The sequence below is a fragment of the Peromyscus leucopus genome, chromosome 3 (genome assembly GCF_004664715.2).
Source record: "Peromyscus leucopus breed LL Stock chromosome 3, UCI_PerLeu_2.1, whole genome shotgun sequence".
Taxonomy (NCBI): Eukaryota; Metazoa; Chordata; class Mammalia; order Rodentia; family Cricetidae; genus Peromyscus; species Peromyscus leucopus.
The window spans coordinates 97,983,147-98,006,887 of NC_051065.1; the positions used below are offsets into that span (position 1 = coordinate 97,983,147).

The 23,741-nt window shown below is 45.6% G+C and overlaps 1 protein-coding gene across 1 annotated transcript; it reads left to right on the top strand.

The window, feature by feature from the left end:
* The first annotated feature begins 210 nt into the window (after window positions 1–210).
* On the top strand, window positions 211–23,288 carry Eva1a (eva-1 homolog A, regulator of programmed cell death). Its single transcript, XM_028871377.2, is given in 3 exon segments — window positions 211–243; window positions 245–332; window positions 21,973–23,288. Coding segments are annotated over 3 exon segments (480 nt in total). The 5' UTR covers window positions 211–225; the 3' UTR covers window positions 22,347–23,288.
* Window positions 23,289–23,741: the final 453 nt, after the last annotated feature.

Below are 23,741 nucleotides of genomic sequence, written 5' to 3' on the forward strand. Positions count from 1 at the left end.
ACAGCAGTGTTACCGCCTCCTGAAAACCAGGCGCCTCACCCCTGCCTGGGAAAGGTAGCTGGCTTCCTTTGGGACCCCGGCTTTTTGTTACTGAGCATAGGCTGCTGGAAACACAACCCAGGAAAGCAGACTGTGTGTGCCTCACTGCTCACCTTATGTCTCCACACAGGAGAAGAGAGGGAGGGGGCCACGCGGATCCGGAAGTGTCCAGGAGCTCTCCTCCCCATGCCATATGAGGCTGCCCCTCAGCCCCAGCACGGAGCCAGTGGCCAAGGAGCCCTTGGAGATGGCTTTGCTCAGCAGCATCCTGGCAGCCTGTTCCTATATCTCAGGTGGGTGCTGGTGTCTGCCGGCCAGGGCTGCGACCCTGGACTGAGTCCTGGGCTGCTTCCTGCTGGCCGGGTCTGGTCTTGTACCAGGAGAGAAGTGAGTGGTCATCACGGGGAGGCTCTGTTCCACTGGGTTTGGGATGAAAGTTTTTCAGGTTCTTATTTAAAAATGTGTGATATCCTCTAATTTGGCAGGTGAATACTCCCGACAGCTTTGTCTTTCTGGAGAAATGTTTAGCAGCCTTTTGGCCAGGGGCTGCTGCTGGCTTCTGTCCTCAGCACATCAACTAATAAGCAAGGTACTGAGGAGTCCACCAGCCTGAGGATTTTTGTAGGTTCTCAACCCCACACAGGTTTCTCTGTCTGTGAGTGTGTGTGAGTGTGTCTGTGTGTGAGGGAGAGTGTGTGTATATGCATATGTGTGTGTGTGTGAGAGAGAGAGTATGTTTATTCATGTGAGTGTGTGTGTGTGTGTGTGTGTGTGTGTGTGTGTGTGTGTGTGTTGTGTTGTGTTTCAGGGGCCATCTAAGGTGTTTGAGAGCCTTCAGGAGGAGAGGGAGACAGAAGGTACGTGACTCTCAGAGACCTGATGTTAACCTCTTCTTGATTCAAAGTCATGCTCTTCAGCAAGATGGCTGACTTTCTTTTTCTTTTTCTTTTTTTTGTTCTGGAGACTAGACACTGTTCATATAAAAAGGTGCTATTTAATGTCACATGGAAATGCTCTTTCGTTTGAATGATCAGACTTGTGTTGCTGGAGTGAGTGTTTTAATTTTTCATGTTTTGATAACTTGCTTGTATTTTGTTTTGTTTTGCCTGGAGTTGTATGGCTACTGTATGAAGAAGGGCCTGATGTTCTGATTCCACTCCCCTTGGGGGAAGAATTTTATTTTCTGATTTTTCTAGCCAGAGTTCATATTGGTAACTTAAGAATTCAAAGTAAAAGCCCAATGCTTCTATTTACAATGGCTCAGCCACTGTAAGGGAGCTTCTGAGGGCTGCTAACCCATCTGGCTCATTTGTGGTTGGCAAGACAAGGCATGTCTTAGTTACTTTCCTGCTGCTGTGACATGCATTTCGACGAAGCAGCTTAAGAGAGAGAAGGTATACCTTAGCTGATAGTTCAAGGTTACCCCATTATGTCGGTAAGTCAAGGCAGCAGGAGCTTGAAGCAGCCGACTCTATGGTCTCACAACCAGGAACAGAAAGCAGTGAGCACAGGCATGTTGTTATCTGGGTCTTGCTCTCTGTGTACATAGCCAAGATCCTCTGCTCTGCCTAGGGGATGGCTCCACCTTTCCCAACTGAGATTGATTTTCTCACATTAATTAGCATAATAAATATAATCTCCCAAAGGACATGAAGTTGGGAGGGGGTAAAAGTGAGTCTCGGAGGAGCTGGGGGAAGAGGGTGGGTGAATATGATCAAAATACATTGTATGAAAGTATGAAATTCTCAAAGAATTAAATATATATATTGAAAAAGATAACCTCTCCCAGATGCTCTCAGAGGCTCACCTTAGTCTCGACAACCCCTCACAGGTGCACTGAAGTCTGTCAGTTGACCATTAACACTGACCATCACCGGGCATCTAGGCCACGGCTGCCATATGTCCTGGTTCTTCTTTCGTGATGCAGAGAATGCAATCCTTTGCCTCATTTAAGGAAATCTGGTAGCTGCTCCCTCCTTCCTGGGCATCCACACAACAGAGAGATTTCACTCTTTTTTTTTTTTTTTTAAATGGAGACAGAGTCCCACAGGCTGTCTCCAAATGTCCCGTGAACTTGTGCCGCCGCCTGTGGTTTGTGCTGGAGACTGAACCCAGGGCTTCATGCAGACTAAGTTAGCACTCCACACGCTGAGCCACACACTTCCAGCCCCTTTGCGGTTCCTTTGAGCTGTGCTGGGGATAAAGGACACTGAAGCTGGAGAAGGGAACTCGGGGGCTGTGACAACATGTTTGCACAGTGACTGGAGCAGGCTGTACTGACTCTGTCCTGAATACTTCCCCACGGCGAGGTCGTGGACAGCTGGGGGTCTGGGATTCCCACAATCTGAGGGGCACCTGCAAACCAGCTCTTGGATGGAAATGCCTCTGGTGAAAGCAAACAGAGCGCTGGACTTTGGCTCTCTGCTCAGCACAGGAGGCACTTGGCGAGTTTCCATTTTGACCAGCCTGACCCTGAGTTGTGACCACTGAATGTGGTAATTCATGGAATTGGCTGCTGTTTACTGGGTGTCTTGTGATCGTGTTGAGGCTGAAAAAGCCCATGGCCCCATTTTTCTGTCTCCTCCAACCTCCATTTCCCCTACCCCATTACACTGGAATTAGTTATTATGTGGGATACAGTAAAACTTTTCCTTCTTTTAGGGAAGCGTGTGTGTGTGTGTGTGTGTGTGTGTGTGTGTGTGTGTGTGTGTGTGAGAGAGAGAGAGAGAGAGAGAGAGAGAGAGAGAGAGAGAGAGAGGCAGGGGAGGGCGGGATGCTGAGGAGATGGCTCAGCAGGTGAAGGTACGTGCTACCAAGCCTGGCAACCTGAATTTGGATCCCAGGATCCACACGGCAGAAAGACAGTACCAACTCCAGGAAGTTGTCTTCTGACCTCCACATTCATGCCATGGAGCAAGTGCCCCCCCAATAAATAAATACATGTGAACAGTTTTTAAATTAAATAAGCATGGGCTAAGATTTAAAATGAATGCCAGAAAATAAAATTTCTTTTTTTGTTTGTTTTATTTTATTTTATTTTTATTTATTTATTTTACAATACCATTCAGTTCTACATATCAGCCACGGGTTCCCTTATTCTCCCCCCTCCCACACCCTCCCCTTACCCCCAGCCTACCCCCCATTCCCACCTCCTCCAGGACAAGTCCTCCCCCGAGGATTGCGATCAACCTGGTAGACTCAGTCCAGGCAGGTCCAGTCCCTTCCTCCCAGACTGAGCCAAGTGTCCCTGCATAAGCTCCAGGTTTCAAACAGCCAACTCATGCAATGAGCACAGGACTCGGTCCCACTGCCTAGATGCCTCCCAAACAGATCAAGCCAATCAACTGTCACACCTATTCAGAGGGCCTGATCCAGCTGGGGGCCCCTCAGCCTTTGGTTCATAGTTCATGTGTTTCCATTCATTTGGCTATTTTTTTTCAATAATTGAGTAGAACTGAAATTTATTATAAGCCACAGTCGTCCTAGGGACCTCCCTACTATATATATAGCCTCTATGGTTCTATGGGCTGTGGTCTGAAAAATTTCTTATGTGTAATGAAAAGACAATGATTAAAATTGATTCTGAGTGCCTAAACAGGTGGCTCGGCAGTTAAGAGTGAATACTACTCTTGTAGAGGAACCCCAAGTTCGGTTCCCCTCGCCCACACTTGACAGCTCACAACCTCCTGTAATTTCAGCATTAGGAGATCTTGTATCCTCTTCTGGCCTCCACAGGCACCTGCATGCAGGCGCACATTCCCACACACAAATATACAAATACATAGGTGCACATACCCACACACAGATACGTAATTTCCTTTTATTCTGACATCAGGACACTCCTCAATTATAACGGCAATGAAAAAAAATCTAAATGCAAAGATGAATACAATAGATAAAAATATTATTGTCCTTAAAGAAAATGCAGTAATAGATTAAGCCAGGATGTAAAACATGGCAGGAGAACTTGGAATATCTTGACCTTGCCTTGCCTCTCTCCCATGTCCTTTCTCCTCTAGCTGGTTGGTAGTTTCAGTGGGGCCCAACACCTCCTGCTTACTCCCAGGGTTTCAGTTGTGTGCTGGTTGGTCTTCGTTGTCAATCTGAACGGATTGAGAGGTGCCTAGAGCTTTGGCACATGTCTGGGTTTGTCTAATAGGTTTTTTGGAGATTGGCACAGGACAGTGAACCGCGTGGGGAAGACTAATCTTGAGTGTGGGTGTCTCCATTCCCGGGCTGAGGGTCTAAGTGGAACAAAAATGAGGAAGAAGTGTACCATACTTGTACACAGGGTGGTGTCTTACTGGTGTTTTCTGCCACTGCCATAAAAACCCTGACAAAAACAACCTAGGTGAGAGAGAAAGAAAGAGTTCACCTTAGCTCACAATTCCAGGTTAGAGTCCAGAACTACAGGAGAGTTAAAGTGGCTTGAATTTGAAATGACTAGTCATTTCCACAGTCAAGAACAAAGAGAATGAATGCATGCATGCTTGTACTCAGCTCACTTTCCTCACTCTTCTACAGTATAGGATCCCCTACATAGGGAATGGTGCTGCCCATCGTGGGCTGGGTCTTCTCACCCCGATGAACTCAATCAGGACAGTTTCCCACAGACCTGCAAACAGGCTAACTTGATCTAGACAACTATCACTGAGATTCTCTCCCCATAAGATTCAAGATTGTGTTAAGTTGGTAATTACAGCAAACTGTCACAGGTAAGTGTGACTCTCTCTGAGTGGTGCTTTTCTTGCTGCTGGCATTGATCGTTGACATCAGATTCTGGGTTAGTCCATCTTTCAACGGGGACTTCTACCAGCATAAAATCATTCCAGCCCTTCAGCCTGATTTCTGGTCCCTCTTATTCTGGGGCTTTCAGCTGTTCCAACAACTGAGCAGTGGTTTCTTCCTCAGTTCTCCAGCCTGCAGACTGTAGGACTCTATAGCCTCTGATCATGAATCTAACAATGTCTACCCCCTTATTCATTCTGTTCCTTAGAAGAATCCTGACTGATACAAGTTGCTTCTTGTCCAACCCATGAAGCCCATTTTTTTTGGCAACACACTTGCTACTTCTAAAGCGCACAACTGTCTTAGTCCTTTGTCTGACGAATCTCCCCCCCCCCCCGGGTGTGTGTGTGTGTGTGTGTGTGTGTGTGTGTGTGTGTGTGTGTGTGAGTTTTAGGGGTCATATGAGGTGTTTGAACCTCCCGGGAGGGAGGGAGGGAGGGAGGGAGGGAGGGAGAGAGAAAGAGAGAGACAGAGAGACAGAGAGACAGAGACAGAGAGAGACTCAAAGTTGTGCTTTTCTGTAAGATGACTGACTTCTTGAGGTTGTTTCTGTGGACCAGACATTTTTATATAGTAGCAGCTCTTTGATTACATGTGGAAACCCTCCAGCCCGCTTGAGTGAGTTTTTCATCTTTTGGTAGCTGGCTTTTGTTTTGTGTCTGTTAGCTGCCATTTCTGGGTGTTGTTTGAAGAGGAAGGGACTGGGTTTTGTTTTTTTGTTTTTTATTAAGTTTCCTTTGTGGGAGGGCTGGCTTTGCTTTCTGATTCTCTAGGTAGGGTTGATGTGTGTGCATGTGGAAGCCAGCAGACCCACATGGCCTCTGATCCCAGCTGAGCCTGTGACATGCTACTGTGATCTTGCTGTTTGCTTCTGGATAAATCTTGTCCAGTGTGTGTGTGACATGACTCTTACACCGTAACTGTTGTAAAGTGTCACCATTCTTAGTACAGCCTCAACATTGAATATTCTAATAATTAACAGTACCAGTTCAACAAAACACTCCTTGAAAAGAAGTGATAAACTGCATTGCATAGGCTGTCCTCTAACTTGTGGTGATGCCCCTGCCTCAGCTTCACAAGTCCTGGGATTACGATTGCAATCACTATACTAGACAGACTCTTTCTTTAAGAAAAAAAAAAGTTACTAATGATAAACTGTTGAAATATGTAACATAAAATTCCACAAATTTAATAAGAGTCCCAAAAGGAAAGGCCACAAAGGACCAGAATTGTCGGTTTGCAGAAGGAAAAAATGCAAATGGCTGATAAAACCGAACCATTTAAAATTCTAGCAAGTACATGAAAAATGAGGACAGGATGGAAGTGCAGGGAGGCCAGTGTTTGCATGCGGAGCTGATGGAGTCACAGACTGATGGACGTTCTCTAGGGAATAGTTTTGCAATATCTGCCCAAAGCCTTACATGTGCATATATTATGTACTTAGGAATCCACTGCTAGGAATTTCTTCGAAGGGCATAATTAGAGATGTAGGCAGCCACACTGTTATGAGGACAAGAACTCTCAGAATAATTTTGATGGGAAAAATCTAAAAATGTGCTGAATATGAAATGAAATAGAAATATGTAACTGGTGTGCTATGAAGGGGATAGAGAACATGCATGTATGATGTGTGGTACGTGTACTCCTGCTACTGTCCGTTTTAAATGTACTGCATTCTACTGTGATTTGTATGCGGGTGCTGAGATCAAGTGGGTGTCTGTGTACTTTTAATATTATTTTGATTACTTCTGTTTTTTGTGTGTTGTGTCTGTGTGGTACTGGGTGTGCTGGGGCATGTACATACATGTGCACATGGAGGCCAGAGGACGACCTCAGCTGTCATTCTGCGGGGTTCTATTTGTTTTTTTGAAACAGGGCTGCTCTGTGGTCTGAAATTGGCAAAGGAGGGCCAAGCTGGCCAGTGTGCCCCAGGAATCGGCCTGCCTCCGCATCTCAGCGCTGGGGTTACGAGCAAGCACACCCGGATTTTTTTTTTTTTTTTTTAATATGGGTTCTGGTTACCAAACTCAGATCCTTGTGCTTGCAGGACAAATGCTTTACTGACTGAGCCACACCCCCTTCCCAGCCTGCTTAGCTCTATCCTGTAACTCATGGGTGGCACCTTATAAGAATAATATTTGACTAGACTATTAATTTCTACTTGTGTCATACGTACATTAGAAAATTCCCGTTTCTCTGTCTTCTTGAGCTCCATAGCTTCTAGACCAGACTGTTCTTTATACCTACTCAGAAATAAGATTCTTTCCTGTGTCTTCTTTGTAGACCACATCTCATTGGTTAGGTCAGTCTGTTCACCCCTTCCGGTTCTTCCGTTGTGTCCCCCTTCATGGCCTCTGGCACTGAGTTAGTTTGAACTTCATCTTGCGTTTGCCCAAATTACCACAATGGTATTGTCCACCATCTTCCTGCCTCTAGTCCATAATTTGTATTTCTAGAGCAGAACGGTCCGTCTAAAGCGCATAAAATGCACTTTATTTTGTTGATGAAATTCGCTTTATTTTGTTGCTATCTTGAGCTTGCTGTGCAAGCAAGTGTGAGGATTAGAGTTCAGATCCCCATCACCCACATAAATGCCAGTGAGTGTGGTGTCCTGCCTGCAATCCCGGAACACGGGAGGTGGAGGCAGGAGATCCTGGAGCAAGCCGGCTGGCTAGACTAGCCAAATGGGTGAGTTCGGCGCCCAAGGGAGAGACGCTGCCTCAGCGTGAAAGTGTCAAGGAAGACACCAGATGTTAACCTCTGGCTTCTACGTGTATGTGTGCGCACACATGTAAGCATGCATACACATAGGCACACATCACAGGCACATACACATACCAAAATAATCCAGATGCTTTGTATGCTTTAACTGTTAATGCTTTTTGTTAGCTACAGGTAGTGTAAAATCTTAACTTGGTTGTCTAATGAGGCTGGAGAGTTCTCTCGCGGGTGGAGTTCTCTCACTCATCCACATTTCCTTGATTTGTATTTTAGTCCTTCTCTCCCAGCACTTGTATTTGAGAGAATTAACATTTCCCATCTTAACTATTGCAAGCAACTCATGAACCAGAATATAATGCTTTATAAAGAGGATAATAATGTCATTAATAATAATAGCCTCATTAATAATTCCTAATAGGGTCATTAGAAAGAATAAATGGAATAATTACTCATTTTAACTTAATGATTGGGCTCTTTAGTGTATATGCCTGGCTCAGGACTCCATTCTTTCAGGGTTTTCTTTTAACGTTACCTTTTCTGTGAGTTTCTTGCTGGTCACTGTCTCCCATCAACATACATTGAGCACGTCCTGTCCTCTCTTTCTCCTTATCACCCTGTGAAAAGACATAGAAAGAAGTCTAATCTCACGGCTGGCCCTCCACCCAGTTCCGCTCCTGGGCTTTGGTGTACCCTTCTTGTCACCTTTCCCCTATTTCATAGATGAGTAGTGAATCGAATACACTGTCTGTGCTTGCTTGTCCCACTAAGCATTATGTCCTGGAGACACTCGGGTTAGCAGAGAGTAACCGTCCTTGTCCTGTTAGACAGTTGCCTAGTTCTCCATTGCACAGATGGCCCCAAGCTTAGCCAGCCCTGTGCAGATGCCAGTGGGAATGGCTCAGACCTTTCTCAAACAGAGCAGTGATAAGTAACCACAGCATACGCGTTCAAGTGCATTTCCAGACTTGGTTTCCCAAAGTACACTGGCTGGATCACGTCCCATACACATTCAAAGGAAAAATGTCACCAAGTTGCTGCCGAAAGAGCTTTACTAATCTTTTTAAAGAGAACTATGCAAAGCCCCAGAACAGCGTTTTCAGTTGTTTTTGGAGTTTTGACAATCTGATAGATGGAAAAGGCTCCCTAAATGTAATTTAATTTCTGTTGGCCAGGGGTCAGCAAACTTTGTTTTCCTATAAAATGCCAGAGAGTGTTTTCAGCTTTATGGTCCAGCTTATGTCCTACCAATTAAACTCCACTGGAACACAAAAGCAGACAAAGGCTATATAACTGAACAGATATGGCTGCCTTTCAGTAAAACTTTGTTTATAAGTGCAGGAGTCACATCAGACGTAGTTTATGGCCTACAGTGTCCCAGTCCCTGTTAGGGGACATCTTTCATATGCTGAGACCCATACCAATTGCTTTTTTCCCTGTGAATTTCTCAGATCCACCCCAAAATTTATTTATTAATTGTTACTTACTTTGTTTAAAAATATTTATTTCTTTATTTTATGTGTACGGGTGTTTTGCCTGCATGTATATGTACCAGCTTTGAGGTCAGAGCAGGGCATCAGATCCCCTGGAACTGAAGCTACAGATGGTTGTGAGATGCCATGTGGGTGCTGGGAATTGAACCCTGGTCCTCTGGAAGAGCAGCCAGTGCTCGTAACTGCTGAGCCATCTCTCCAGCCCTGTTGCTGTCTTTCTTAATGCTGTTTCTAGGTATTCTTTATATATTAATCCCATGTCTCTGCTAATATAACAAATATTCTAATTTGCCATTTGATTTTGTGTATAGTAGTATCTTAGTGAAGAGGTTTGGTGGATCACTAAAGGTGTGTGTGTGTGTGTGTGTGTGTGTGTGTGTGTGTGTGTGCAATATTTAAACTCTTATTGTTTATTGAGACAGGGTCTCATGTAGCTGTGGAAGGCCTTGAACGCCTGATCTTTCCAATTGCTAAGATTGCAGGCAATCTCCACTACTTAGCTTATATGTTTTTCCTATTACATATGTGTGTGTGGTGTAAGTACATGTTTGTATTGGTGTGTGTGTGTGTGTGTGTGTGTGTGTGTGTGTGTGTGCGTGCGTGTGTGTGTGTGTGTGTGTGTGTGTATGTGTGTGTGTGTGTTATGCACGTGTGGAGGCCAGGTGTCAATGTCAGGTGTCTTCCACTATTGCTCTCCACCTGGTTATCTGAGACAGGGTCTCTCATTGAATCTGGAGCTCACTGATTGGCTGGAAGAACTCCAAGTGTCTGCCTGTCTCTACCACTCCAGCACTGAGATTATAGGTAGAAGCCACATGCCCAGCTTCTTATTATTACATGGATGCTGGAGATTGAATTCAGGTCCGCATGCTTACACAGCAAGGACTTTATCAGCTGAGCCAGCCCTGTAGCCCCCGGCTTGCAGTTTTTGTTTAACTGATAACCTGCAGATCCAGCTGTCCTGATGGTGCAGGAGTTTGTTGGAATCTGGCTGGAGTTTCTCACGAGCTTGGTGTGAAGGAGGTGGGGCTTTCAGCAGTAGAAGGCCTTAGACTTCCGCAGCGCACTGAGCGGGTCACACATTCGAACGCGGGAGAAAGTGTTAAAATTTCAGGCTTCTGTTACTGTCTGAGAGCTGAGGACTTTGTGCCCTTAGCTGCTGAGAGGTTCCAAAGCACTTGGCTCACAGTGAGACTGTGGCATGAAGCAAGTCCCCTTTAACTGAACGGTGTGCTTTATTAAGTTTCTCAAAAATTCGTTATTATTTATGTATTTTTAAACTTTAAAGGAATTTGTGTGTGTGTGTGTGTGTGCGTGTGTGTGTGTGTGTGTGCGTGCGCGCGCGCACGCGCGCGCGCGCGCCAGAGGAGCCCAGATGATGATGTTGGATCCCCTGGAGCTGGAGTTGCAGGCAGTTATGAGCAACCTGAAAGGGGTTCTGGGAACTGAACCTGAGTCCTCTGCAAGAGCAGCAGGTGCTCTTAGCTACCAACCCATCTCCTCAGCTCCCCAAAATTTTTTACAGTTGGGGTCTCCCTTGCTAGGATGAGTTTGATAAAAGAGGGTTCGTTTTCATGTGAGGCTGAGGGCCAACTTTGAGAGAACACTTGGCAATACATATGAGGAGCTATTGTGATGTACAGCCTGTTTGATGCAGATTTCTTTCTGAGAATCCCTGAAAGGCAGTAAACAATAAATAAGCAAAAAAGAAGCAGTATTCGACACAAAATACTCCTGTTCTTATTTGATTTGATTTTATGTGTATAGGTGTTTCGCCTGCATACATGCATGTGTACCATGTGCATGCCTGGTGCCTGAGGTGGCCATGAGAGGGTGTCAGATCCCTTGGAACTGGAGTTACAGATGGTTGTAAGCTACCATGAGGGTGCTGGGAATTGAACCTGGGTCCCCTGGAAGAGTAACCAGTGCTCTTAACTACTGAGAAATCTGTCCAGGACTCACTACTTTTTAAATATTTATTTTAGCCATGGTAAACATGTAGAGGTCAGACCACAGCCTGTAACGGTTGGTTCCCTCCTTCCACCATGTTGGTTTTGGGGATCCAACTCAGGTTTCAGGCTTGGCAGAGAGCACCTTTTCCCACTGAGATACCTTGCTGGCCCCGTTTCCTATTCTTCTGAAGTTATTTCATCATATGTGCATACATCTACATACACACACACATTTATGATACAACACACACACTGTTCAGATGTAAAGTGTCTCTCACAAGGCTGTGTGGCTGGGGGTGTTGTTGTAGCAGTTTCTGGAAACTTTAGGAAGCAGAGCCCAGTTGGAGGAGTATGTCACCCAGGGGTCCTTGTAGACACTTTTTCCCTGGCCTCTTCCTGTCTTCCCATCTACTTTTGTGCCACGAGGTGAGGTAACCTGCTGTCCTCTGCCACGCACCAACGCTGCCATGATATCTGTCCACACCACCATGGATCAAACCCGCTGTGCCTCAGTTTCTGTTGCTGTGATACCATCCCCTGACTAACGTGACTTTAAAGAACAAAGGCTCCATTGCGTGGACAGTTGCAGATGACAGGCAGTCATTGCAGGAAGCCGAGGCAGTGATTTGAGCAGCTAGCATCTATCATCTCCACTGTCGAGAGCAGAGAGAAATGAAGACACCCATACCTACTGCTCTGCTTTCTTCCGTTACACAGTCCAGGACCCACCCCCAGGGAATGGCGCTGCCCACAGTGGGCTTGGATTTTACACGTCCATTAAGATCAGCAGGACAGTCAGTCCTTCACAGGCAGATCTGATCTAGACAGATCCCCTTTGTGACTCTCTTTTCAGGTAATTCTACATGGTGTCAAGATGACAGTTGAAACTTTGGTTCTGAAACTGTGAACCAAAATAAATCCTTAAATTGTTTATCTTAGGTATTTTGGTGACAGAGACGAAAAGCTAACTGATAGTACACATCCATACCCATAGACACATTCACACACCCAGACATGTGCTACGCTTATGAACATATAATAAATGTATTAACTGAACTTTTAGAATTTGTATTCATGATTTAATTTAAATGTCATTCATGATTTAAAGTATTCACCATATTTATGATAAACACACAGATTGGGTTCTGAGAACCCATAGTGACTCATAGTTTCTGCCCTCAAATTTCTCACTGTCATGTGGAGAAGGTAATGGCCAGATAGATAATTATAGCAGAAGTCCATAACGTGCTACCTAGCCTGGAGAGACTGATTAAACTCAGACAAACATTGGGCCGGAGTCTCCAGCAGTGGAAAAATCGGAGTCAGGTATGCATCTCAGCCTTCCTTCCCCTTCCTTTCTCGGGCCCCAGGGAAGCCAGTTTGCTTTCTGTTGCTGTGATGAAACACCGTGACCAAAAGCAACTAGGAGGAGGAGGAGGGTTTATTACGTCTTAGAGGTCACAGTCCATCATCAAAGGAATCCAGGGTCAGGACCTGCAGACGGGAGCTGAAGCAGGTATGGAGGAATGCTGCTTGCTGGCTTGCTTCCCTTGGCTTGCTCAGCCTCCTTTTTGACATAGCCCAGGCCCACCTACCCGGGCTCGGCACCTTCCACTGTGGGCTGGACCCTCCTCCATCAAATAGCAATTTAGACAATGCCTCAGAGAAATGGCCCGAGGCCAGTCTGATACAAGCAATTCTTCAGGTGAAGTTCTCTCTTCCCAGGTGACTGCTTTATGTCGAGTTGACAAAAAACCACTGAGTGGGCTAAGGGGAGAGAAAGTTAGCCATGGGCTGGATAAGAACTCGGGGTGTGGAGTTTCCTGGTAGGGTGTTTACTGTCTAGGAGGAGGGAGGAAAAGGTGAACAGGAGGACCAAAAGAGCAGAAGTCAGGGCTGGCCTGGCAGGGACAGATTCTGCGTGCCGTATTCCTCAGTCCTGAGCAGGACAAGCTAGAAGTGGAAGAGACTGAGGGAGCCTCCCTTGACATTTCAAAGAGGCCTGGAGTGTTGGTGGAAGACTTCCCTTCCCTATGGTGTGGGACAGAATCCCACAAAGACCATCTATATAATGATGGAGAACTCAGTGAAGACATTCTGCCAAGTCTTGCCTGATTCCACACAACCCTGCTACTCTCGCTAAAGTCCATTTTCAGAAGTGTGTTTCCTTCCCCCTTAAAGACTGAAAACTTTGAGGACAAGAAACCTCAGGCAGAGAACATGGTATGCTGGCCTGGAGACCAGCTGACCGGGTCTGATCTGGGCCTGGCCTGGTGTGGCTGCTCCTTCCTACAGTTTCCTGGGCATGATCTGACTTCCCAGCATGCAAATGAAATTGGCCTCAGAACCTCCACAAAGGGCCTCTTCCTGCTCGTGAAAACAATGACCCTACAGGAAGCAAGATAGAGTAATACATTTATTTTTATTTATTGAAGGAAAACAGCCAACAAAAGCCCTCTTCCCCCTGCTTCCTGGCTAATTCACAGATCTCTGAATGTGGTCAAGACCAGGGTGGGTCGTTGGCCAAGAGGGAAGTGACCTGGAGCGGGAAGTATTAGAGGAGAATGAAAACAAACAGACCAGAACTGGAGTTGGACGGCGTCAGAAAAGTGAGTTAGCATGATTCGAATTACACCAGCTCAGAAAACCTGCCTTGATGCGTCCATCAGCTTGGGGACATCTGGGATGCTGTATGTCAAAGAAAGTGTTTTCTGACGTGAGAGAAAAATTAGTTAGGCTAGAAAGAGAATAGCAGGTTCCAAAGTGAGGCCCACTGAGTAGGCATGGTGGTCCATGGCTATAATCCCAGCACTCAGGAATCGGATGTAAGAAGAACAAGATTTTAAGGCCAGCCCAGGCAACATAACAAAATCCTGTCTCACAAACAGACAGACAAACAGCCTAACAACAGCAAAAGTTAGGCCTGTGTAGCAGGTCTGTGAAGACAGGGTATGGAGGTCAGAATGATTGCTTTCCTACTACCTGTCTCAAGTATGGCTTTCCATCTCATGCAAGTAAGGGCTTGGGTCACCCCGGTCTTACTGTTTTAACCATGGGTACCAGTACTTACTATCATAAATTGTGCTACTTTTTAAAGATAAAAGACTAGCATAAAGACATTTTCCCAGACCCTGGCAAAGGTTAAGTAAACGAGAGCCCCCTCTGTCTGTCTATCCATCTATTTTCTTTTTCTTTTCTTTTTCTTTTTTTTTTTTTTTTGGTTTTTCGAGACAGGGTTTCTCTGTGTAGCTTTGCGCCTTTCCCGGAACAAACTTGGTAGCCCAGGCAGGCCTTGAACTCACAGAGATCCGCCTGCCTCTGCCTCCCGAGTGCTGGGATTAAAGGCGTGCACCACCACCGCCCGGCCACTCATCCATTTTCTTATCTTTGTTCTATCTTCTATCTACCCATCTGTCTTTCTTCCAATCTATCTATCTATTATCTATCTTCTATCACCTGTCAATCACCTATCAAACTTCCTCTTTGCCTTTTTTCCACTTTTCCTTCCTGTTTTCATCCCTCTCTCTCATCCCTGAGAGTCTATGTGCATGCATATACAGTATGATGTATTTCTGTCTATGTCTGTGAACATTCTTCGGGTCCTATGTTGGACTATCTTAGTTTCTTTCTGTTTTCTGTGATCAAATGCCTGGTAAGAAGCAACAGAAGAGAGGAAGGATTTGTTTTGGTTCATATTTGAAGGATAAAGTTTATCATGGCAGTGGGAACCTGTGGCTGACTCACCACATCTTGATGGATTAGGAAGAGGACAGGATGTGGGACAGGGCTGTCCATCTGCAGGCCCACCCATCCAGTGACCCGCTTCTTTCCACTGAGCCCACCTCCTAAAGGTCCCATAACTCCTCCAAACAGCACGACCAACTGGGAACTAGGTGTTCAGACATAAGCCTGGAGGAACAGTTCACAGTCGGACTATAACAAAGGGATACAAAGTGATTCTGCTTGTGATGGGACTGGGAAATGAAGAACTTGTGTCTGATCCGTGGTGGAGTATGTGATCAATGTGACTGTGTAAAAACTCATGGTCTGAGACCATGATATTGTAGTGAGTGGAGGTAAGTCTCCAAGACATGGAGAGAGGAGCTTTAGCAGAAGTAATCCGTTGACTACATTAGTGGCCTGAACTCTCCAGGGATCTTTAAAGGTAGTCTACTCCAAGTTTATTTCTGACCCATCAGTGTGGCTGTTTGAATCAGAGCTCTGTGTTCAGATCCCCCTCACCCTTTTAAATGCCAGGTGGACACGGCAGCCTGTACTCTCAGTGCTGGGAAAGGGGAGACAGGGGTGCCAGCAGCAAGCTCCACTAGCCAGAAGAGCAAACTCTGGGTTGAGAGACCCTGCCTCGAAAGTAAAGTGGACAGCAGCTGAGGAAGACCTCCAATGTCAGCTGTGGACCTCCACTTAAACACGTACATACGTGTAGATTCACTACACACAAGCACACAGGAAACTAAGAGCTGGAGATGACTTGGAAAAGGACGTGTTAGTAGCTCTTGCCTCCCGACTGTCAGTGTTTTATTTCACACCCTGGCCATGTCTGTGCTTGATGATAGCCCACTGTGATATACACAGTTCATGTGTGGAAGGGCATCTTTAGGGAGAGTCTTGGGGGCCGGTGGGGGTGGGGGCAAGTGAACACATTGTCAACCGCAAGTGCCTTCTCAGTTACATACAGTATGGAAAGAACCATGAAAATGTCTGTCAGAGTCATTGAAAGTGGCTTTGTTAAAGCCATCCATGAGGCTGGCATGGTGCATGCCTGTGATCTCAGTTCTTAGGAGCTGGAGGCAAGAGGATCAGGAGTTCAAAGCTGGCCTGGGCTACGTGAGACCCTATTTTGAAAATACAAAATAAAAACTTTAAAAAATCATCTACTACCCTTCCCCTCTTACGCACACTTTCCACCGTGAAGACAGCTCACCCTGGAGTAAAGCTCACAGCCCGAGCCCAGGCTTTCTTAGACTCAGCAATACAGGCAGGATCAGTGGCCTAAAGGGCCCTGGTGGCTGTGTAGTAGAGGAAGGACTCTAGGCTTCCTGACAAGCTGTCACCTCAGGTACAATGACCTTATTTCTGTCCTGTGCAGATGGTGGCAGGAAAATCAATGGTGGTAGCACCTGGGGATGGGTGTTTGAGGCTGAGTCCAGCCTGCTTTAGAGAGAATGGAGTTGTTGGATCTTTCCACACAGAGCAGCCAAGCCAGGACATGGCCCCTGGGAGAGGTTTGATTCTGGTAAACAGCAGAACTCATTTTCCAGCAAATAGGTTTTCATTTTGCTTTTTTTCCCAGCGATACATTTCTGAATTATCACTGGAATGAGGTCTGATAGGGCCACCCAGACCGAGCCTCCCTTGCCTTTCAGAGATCTATCCCCTGAGCCCTGACTCAACCCTGCCTGGTCTCTCTCTGCATCTGCTCTAGTGTGGGGCACACACCACCCATTCACTCCATTTCAGTTCTCTCTCTCTCTCTCTCTCTCTCTCTCTCTCTCTCTCTCTCTCTCTCTCCCTCTCTCCCTCTCCCTCTCCCCCCTCCTCTCTCTCTCTCTCGTGTGTGTGTGTGTGTGTGTGTGTGTGTGTGTATGTGTGTGTTGCACTCACCTGTGAGGCCGTATGTGAAGGCCAGAGACTGAAGTCAGTTGTCCTCCTCTCCCAGACTCTCCCCCTTAGCTTTTAGGACAGGGTCTCTTGTTGAACTCACTGATTTGGCTCAGCTGTCTGGCAAGTGAGTCCCTGGGAACTACTCGTCTTTGCCTCTCCAGAGCTGGGCTTATGGCAATGTGCCCACATCTCAACTGTTAATGGGTAGCGGGAATACGAACCCAGATCCTTATGTTGGTGCAGCAGCTGACGCTTTACCCATTGAACCAGCTCTCCAGCCCCCTCCATCTGTATTTTATCATGTGCGATGGGACTTGAGGTTCTAGGAGGCTGAGATGGACCCAGGCTGAAGTGACTGATAGGACTGCCCTCCTCCTGCTGCACAACAGAAAGACGGTTCATGGGCTTTAATCTCATAGAAGGTTCTTTTTTGGTTTTTCAAGACAGGGTTTCTCCATGTAGTTTTGGTTCCTGTCCTGGATCTTGCTCTGTAGACCAGACTGGCCTTGAACTCACAGAGATCTGCCTGGCTCTGCCTCCCGAGTGCTGGGAATAAAGACATGTGCCACCGCTGCCCGGCTCATGGAAGGTTCTTAATTGCCTAAGTCACATCCCATGTATCTGAGAGCTTACTGACTTTCTACTTTTGCTCAGGCCCAGGATCAATGAGTCACCGAGTCAGACTTATCTCAAGCTGACATTATTAGATAGCATATTGTCCTCAGGTGAGCGTGAACTAGTCTTAGATGTGCCTGCTAGTTTGGTCAACTTGACACAAACCTAGACATATCTGGTGGAGGAATTGCCTCCATCCGACTAACCTGTAGGCCAGTCTATGGAACATTTTCTTGATTGATTGTGGCTGGTGCCTCCCCTGGGTAGGTGGTCCTAGGTTATGTAAGAAAGAAAGCTGAGTAGTCTGGAGGTAAGGGGATGTCTGCAAGCCAGAGAATAGCATTCCTCCATGGCTTTGGCTCAAGTTCCTGCCTTCAGGTTCCTGCCCTACTTGAATTCCTGCCCCGACTTCCCTTAGTGATGCACTATTATTATTGGGACAGGTAAGCCAGACAAACCCTCCCCTCATCAAGTTTCTTTTGGTCACTTATTGTTTTGTTTTATTTATCACAGCAATAGAAAGGAGGATTTGCAAAACCCAGAGACCACGAACTTCACCCCTCTTTTTAAGATTCACATCTCATGCTTTCCCGTAGAGCGGCACATCTTTCACGCCTGTGTACCCGCTGGAACATTTCTCTCGATCTCCACATGGCTATAACTCATCACAGCCATCAACTCGTAGCTCAGAAATTTTTTTTTATAGGAAGCTTTCTCAGATCCGATGATATTCATTTATCATTGCTATGACCAAACACAGGAAATAATTTAAAGGCTGGAGGATATCTTTTGGCTCATTATTTCAAAGATTTCAGTCAACCATTGTGGGACACTGTGGCAGAACATGGCCACTTACCTTGCAGAATCCAGGAAGGAGAGTACACCGTGCTCTAGGGTCCTGTTTTCTGTTTTCGTTCCTTTACGTGGGTTCCAGGGATTGAAGGCGAGGCTTGCTCAGCAAGCGCTCCTATCTGCTGAGCCATTTTGTCAGCTCCATCTTTAAATCATTAATGTGTAAAAATGTGAGAAACAGCTTACAGGCTATCAATACACAATTTAATGAACTTTATGGGTCTGTTCCACAGAGTACTCTTCTATCACCATAAACACACAAATCTGAAAATCTCACTAAGAACCCCCTCCCCCCCCCACACACACACAGGCAGGGTCCTCATGTAGCTCAGGCTGGCCTTGAACTCAGTAGCTGGGGATGAACTTAACCTCCTGGTCCTCCTACCTCCACTCCCAGAGTGCTGGCATTACAGGTCTGTGCCACCATGCCTAACTTTAAGTTTACAAAACAATTCCATGTCATCTGTGATCTCATTTCTCTTGTTTGAATCTACAAAAATAACATGTTGATTCATTTTCCAAGTGACTACAGAATGTGGAAAAATTGATTTGCTGATGTGTATGTAAATCTTGTCCATCTAACCATGCCCTGTGACCTGGGCCAGGCATATCTTCATGAAAAGGACTCTGTTCATCCTAATGGTTCTCATCTGTTGAGTGTACACCACACGGGTCACTGAGAGCCCTGCTGAGTGTACACCTCATCTACAGAACAATTAGAGTTTTCTCTGGCGGAACCCCCAGGCCCGCCTTCTCTTTTAGTGAACTTGATGAGGTCATTCCTCAATGCCTATCCTGTTTTTAGATGTGTGATTGATTGCATGAGTGATCCATGACTAATTATCCCAAACTTAGTGTCTTAAACAGCATAGATGGCTTAGTAATTAAGAGCAGGTACTGCCTTGGTGGAGGACCCGAGTTCAGTTCTCAGCACCCACAGCGAGCAGTTCATGACCACCTCTAACTTCAGCTCTCAGAGACCTGATGGCCTCTGGCCTTCTAAAGTGCTTACACCCACATGCACATGATCCCCCACATAAACATAAATGTAGATATGAATAAATATTAAAAGTTGCACACACCTCTAAGTTTCTGTGGCTGTGAAAGCTGTGTGTGGCTTAACTGGGCTCTCTAGTTCAAAGCCCCTCGGAAGGCTGCTGGAAAGCCAGGCTTGGATCACCTCACCTCAGTCTTTTTCTGAGGATGATTCATTTCCAAACTCACCCACATGGCTGTTGGCAACATTCAGTCCTTTGAAGGCTGTGAGCTAGAGGCCATTGTTGGCTCCATGATACTTGGACCTCTATATAAACAACTTACCCACAGTGGCTGACTTCATCTTCCTGAGCAAAGAGAGGGAGGGAGGGGGAGGTGGGGAGAGAGGAAGAGAATGAGAATGTGAGGGATGAGTATTGAAGCTTTGTTCGACCTCATCTTAGAATCACATATTGCTTTTGCCATATTGTGTGGAAATAAGTTAGTAGGACCTGGGAAGGCAGCTCCTTCAGTGAAGCGCATGCCTTGCAAGTGTGAGGGTCTGAGTTTGATCCCTAGAATCCACATTTAAGAAGCCAGGCATGGGGCTGGAGAGATGGCTCAGAGGTTAAGAGCACCGACTGCTCTTCCAGAGGTCCTGAGTTCAATTCCCAGCACCCACATGGTCGCTCATAACCATCTGTAATGAGATCTGGCACCCTCTTCTGTATACATAATAAATAAATCTTAAGAAAATATTAAAAAAAAAAAGAAGCCAGGCATGGCGGCATGCACTTGTAATCCCAGCATCAGATGGATGGTTGGAGACGCTGGGTGGCTCACTGGTTGGCTCATCTCGTTTGCTTGACATGTTCCAGGTCAGCAAGGGACCCTGTCTCAAAAGAGCAAGGCAGCTGGTGCTTGAAGAGTACCCAGGATTGACCTCTGAGTTCCATATGCATGTGCACACACACTCACACATGCACACACTCTCGAACACACACTCAGGTTCATCCACTTGCTAGCTCCAGACTTTGAGAAGAGGTTGATTGACCAAGGGCATGGATACCGGAAGGTGGGTTCACCTCATGGTGATTAGCAGTAATTTAGAGGCTTGTGTGAGTGAGTTGGCGGACAGAAACCTCAGGCACTCAGGAAGACCGTCTTCATAAAGACTCATTGCTTAAACTGAACACAGTTGCTCCATGAGGGAAGGGCTGAATTATAGTTTTTCTATCTTTTAATTTCTTGGGTCTTTTAACTTTAAAAATTCTTCTAAACTTTAGTATAAAAAAGTTGTACACACATGCACACACACACACACAACACCAAAATTAACCAGACCCAGAGACTATACATAAGTTCATTTTGAAAATAATTTCAAAGTTAAAGTTGAAAATAGTGATAATCTCACATACCTTTGCCTCTAACAGATGTGTTGTTGGTCAGTTGTCAATACCAATCTATCTATCTATCTATCCACCCACCCACCCACCCATCCATCCATCCTGCCTTTTTCATTCTTTTTCATTTTATTACATTTCCTTGTGTGTGTGTTTTCCAGTGCACTCTCCCATGACACACCTGTGGGGCTCAGAGGACAACTTGAGGGAATCCATCCATTCTTTCTTTCCCACAATGTGGATTCCTGGGATAGAATTCAGGTCTTCAGGCTTGTAGTTAAAAATCTGTGTAGCAGGAATCTTAGAAGGTCTTATTAATAAGATCAAACCCAGGAGCCAGGTATTGGGGTGAATGATGGAAGATCAGAGAAGCAGAACAAGCCACAGCCACCTCATCTTACCAGTTCCTCAGCTGATCCTGTTTCCTCAGACTGGAAGCCTCTGAGTCCTCATCCAAATGGATCTCAGCTGAACTGCTTCTCGAAAGCCTGAATGCATAACCAGCTGAGTTCCTGGTTTTCACGCCTTATATACCTTTCTGCTTTCTGCCCTCACTTCCTGGGATTAAAGACTCACTTCCTGGAATTAAAGGCACGAGTCACCATGCCTGGCTGTTTCCAATGTGGCCTTGAACTCACAGAGATCCAAACAGATTTCTGCCTCTGGAATGCTAGGATTAAAGGCGTGAGTGCCACCATTTTCTAGCCTCTGTTTTTAGTGGCTGTTCTGTTCTCTGACCCGAGATAAGTTTAGGGTACACAATATTTTGGGGAACACAATACCACCACATTTCCTCCTTTTTCTGTCTAAAATTAAAAAAAGCTTATAACTAATACAAGAAAAACAACCCAATAAGTATATACAATATATACAGTCAAGAATTACATTAACGATGTCTAGTCCATTAACATTTGACAGATTCAGATAAAAACTCCATTATATATATTAACAATGTCCAGTCCAGTAACATTTGATGAACTCAGACAAAAAAATTTCATTACTTATCTTATTTAAAACAAATAGTTCCTTTTTAAAAGTAGATTTAATAATCTCCCTTTTTATCTTATTATATCTATATTCTCTTTTTTTCTTTTCATAATAGATTCGGTAATGTACCTTTTGTGATTTTTATATCTTCCCCTTTTTCTTTTTAGAGTAGATTCTATGATCTACCCTTTTATCCTATTATTTCTTTATCTTTTTTCTCAGAGTAGATTCAGTGATCTACCTCAAATCTGTATTCACTGAGCCATCTTGCCACCCTCTGTTGTCTGTTTGAGATAGTCTCACTCCGGCCTTGAATTCCCAGCAATCCTCCTGTCTCAGTCTCTCAAATGCTGGGATAATTTATAGGCACAAGCCATACTATTTGTAAACATTATGACATTTGTTCCTGGGAAGGCTGGTACTGGTTGCCATCCAAGCTCAGTGCCTGATGAGAGCATGGGCCAGCGTCCCTGACCCTGCATGGAGACATGGCTCCTGTCCAAAGCATTCTCTTTCCTCTCCCTGCAGAAAACCCTGAGCGAGCCGCTCTGTACTTCGTCTCTGGTGTGTGCATCGGCCTCTTCCTGACCTTGGCCGCCTTGGTGATGAGGATCTCCTGCCACACTGACTGCCAGCGGGGTCCACGGAGGAGGTGCTTGCAGGACCACGAGAGCAGCAGCGACAGCAGCGACAGTGAGGATGGCAGCGAGGACACAGCCTCGGACCTGTCGGTGCGCAGACACCGCCGATTCGAGAGGACTCTGAACAAGAACGTGTTCACCTCTGCAGAGGAGCTGGAGCGCGCACAGCGGTTGGAGGAGCGCGAGCGCATCATCAGGGAGATCTGGATGAATGGGCAGCCCGAGGTGCCTGGCACCAGGAGCCTAAACCGCTACTACTAGGACCCCAGAACCTCTGCAGGCTGCCAGGAAAAGAGTGGGTTCTGCAGGCAGGGACGGTGTGCGTAACGGAAGCCAGCTCTGCTAATGTGTCTGGAGAGAAGCACAGGGCCAGCCTGCTTTCCCAAGGGCATGGGGGTTTGCTTTAGACTCTTACCTCTGGAGATATAGACAATCCAAGCAGGGGCATCTGCCTTTCCAGGTCTTGACACCCACATGGGCACACAAGCCCAACCTTTCCAGGTCTTGGAATGGTGCTGAGGTTTCCTCTTTAACCACTTGACAGCAATGTGATAAGCTGAAAGGATGGATGGACCTTCACACTTTCTGAGGCGCTCAGAAGTTTGCGCAGACTTACCACTGTGCAATTCCTTTACAAAAGGAAAAAAAAAAATCTCATAGCTAGAGAGCTGAGGATATCAGGGTGAACTTAACCCAGAAAATGCAATTTTCTAAAGGATTCCGGGCAGTGGAAGTGGTTTTGATTGAGATAGCATGATCTATGCTAATTATTTAAAGCTAATTTTTAAGACAAAAATTATCTTGGCAACCTCTGCATTTTAACTGACACCTCAGGGATTAAAATGCTCTTTTTTAGTCTAGTTCCCACCTCCATCGTGAAAATGAATAGAAGTTACTGTATTGTGAGATGTGTTGGTGACTTAGGGTACATCAATAACCTCAAAGGATAAAGGGTTTTATGTTTTAGTAGTCTATAAAATACATATTGACATGTGTATTTGAAAATGCTGCATAACAATAGAAGCCGTGTGTCCTTCCCATTTGGAGAGAAGAAAAGTCTCTCATGACTTCAGAGACTCATATTTAAATAATATTTTGTTTAAAAGAAACAGTTTGGAATTCCCAGAAAAGAATGGAAAGCAGAGGTGAGGATTAAAGCCCAAATGAAAATGGCATCTAAAATAAACATTCCATGAGACTCTCCTTTTGCTTCATGTCTGTCTGTGTGGTCACACATAACCCTTGCTTATGGGCAAGTATGGCCTCTACAGGACCCCTGAAGAATTAAGAATTTAAAAAGGATCCCTTGTGATAAGGGTTCTTTATGTAGGATATATGTTGTGGTTGAGTTATTGTTAAGCAGATAGAAGAACTGAAGATTTACCGAAAGCAAGAGGTAAGAGAGTGACCCCATCCCAGCCCCTCCTGGAGAGAAGTTGGTAGGGAGGGAAAGTGGGCAGGCCCTAGAGAAGGATGGGAGGATGATTACCATATTGGAAACTGGGTGACAGGCTGAGGCAGCAGCTTCTAGGGCAGTGGTTCTCCACCTGTGGATCTCAACCCCTTTGGGGGTCACATATCAAATATCCTGCATATCAGATATTTATATTATGATAATGATTCATAACAGTAGCAAATTTGTAATTATGAAGTAGC